We start from the raw sequence: 1263 nt of genomic DNA on the forward strand, positions 1-1263 counted from the left end.
TTTTGAGACACAGTTTCGCTCTTGTTGCCCAGGCTGGAGTGCAGTGCAGTGGCATGATCTCAGCTCTCTGTAACCTCCACCTCCCAGGTTCAGGTGATTCTCCTGCCTCAGCCTCCAGAGTAGCTGGGATTACGGGAATGTGCCACCACACCCAGCTAATTTTGTATCTTTAGTAGAGACGGGGTTTCTCCACATTGGTCAGTCCGGTCTTGAGCTCCCGATCTCAGGTGATCTGCCCACCTCAGCAGTGCTCCCACAGGCATGAACCACCATGCCCAGCCTACTATTTCTCTTTTAAAAAATAGAAAATGCGCTGGGCACAGTGGCTCACGCCTATAATCCCAGCACTTTGGGAGGCCGAGGCCGGTGGATCACCTGAGGTCAGGAGTTCAGGACCAGCCCGGCCAACATGGTGAAACCCTATCTCTACTAAAAATACAAAAATTAGCCGGTGTGATGGTGTGCCTGTAGTCCCAGCTACTCAAGATGCTGAGGCAGGAAGATCGCTTGAACCTGGGAGGCCGAGATCGTGCCACTGCACTCTAGCCTAGGCAACAAGAGCGACACTCCATCTCAAAAAAATAAAAAAGAAAAAGAAAAAGAAAATACTTAGCAAGTATCCGGCACATAAATAAAAACCCTGTCGGAGGCCTTGGGAGGTCTCCCGGGGCCACACCTTACCCTGTGCACAGCACGCCCCACCCGCCCACCAGCCAGCCACTTCTGGAGGCTCAGACCGAGGCAGGTGCCAGCAAGGTCCTTCCCACTCCTGAAGCAGGTCGTGCAGGCTTGGGAAGCCCTAGAAGTACCCTCTCTTCCTGCAACCTCAGCTTGCCTGTGCTGGGGATGAGGCTGCAGGGGACAGAACAGGGGGCTCAGATCCCCCGACTCTCCTCGAGGCCCAGGGCTCCCTCAGGACAGAACCCCTTGGGCCCCAGCACTCACCAAAGGCGGCCCCCGCAAGGGCGAAGCAAGAGAGGAGCCAGAGGAAAGCCATGGCGCTGCCTCAGGAGGTGTGGGGTCTGCCAGCTGAGGGGCCCCTTTTACCTCCCAGGGAACCCCAGCCCCGCCCAGCCAGGGAGGCCTGAGCCCACCCTCCCTGTCACCCAGGGACCTTGGGCGATAGTGGAGACAGAGCCTGCCCTGGCTCTCTGCCAGGACACCCCAGCCCCTGGGAAACAGGCAGCTGCCCTGACATCACCCATCAGCCTTGGGGACGCGGCCCAGAGAGCCAGCTGTGAGCTCTGGCAGCCCTGCCAGGAG

General features: G+C 58.4%; 1 protein-coding gene across 1 annotated transcript in view; it reads right to left on the bottom strand.

Moving 5' to 3' along the window:
* LOC108305731 (chymotrypsinogen B2) overlaps window positions 1–1034 on the bottom strand; it is a 4885-nt gene extending 3851 nt beyond the window's left edge. Inside the window, exon 1 of the mRNA XM_037739269.1 lies at window positions 946–1034. Coding sequence (XP_037595197.1) covers window positions 946–997 — 52 coding nt within the window. The 5' untranslated portion in view covers window positions 998–1034. The remainder of the gene's footprint in view (window positions 1–945) is intronic.
* Between the last annotated feature and the right edge of the window lie 229 nt (window positions 1035–1263).

Source organism: Cebus imitator, unplaced genomic scaffold (assembly GCF_001604975.1).
Source record: "Cebus imitator isolate Cc_AM_T3 unplaced genomic scaffold, Cebus_imitator-1.0 Scaffold66, whole genome shotgun sequence".
NCBI classification, from domain to species: domain Eukaryota; kingdom Metazoa; phylum Chordata; class Mammalia; order Primates; family Cebidae; genus Cebus; species Cebus imitator.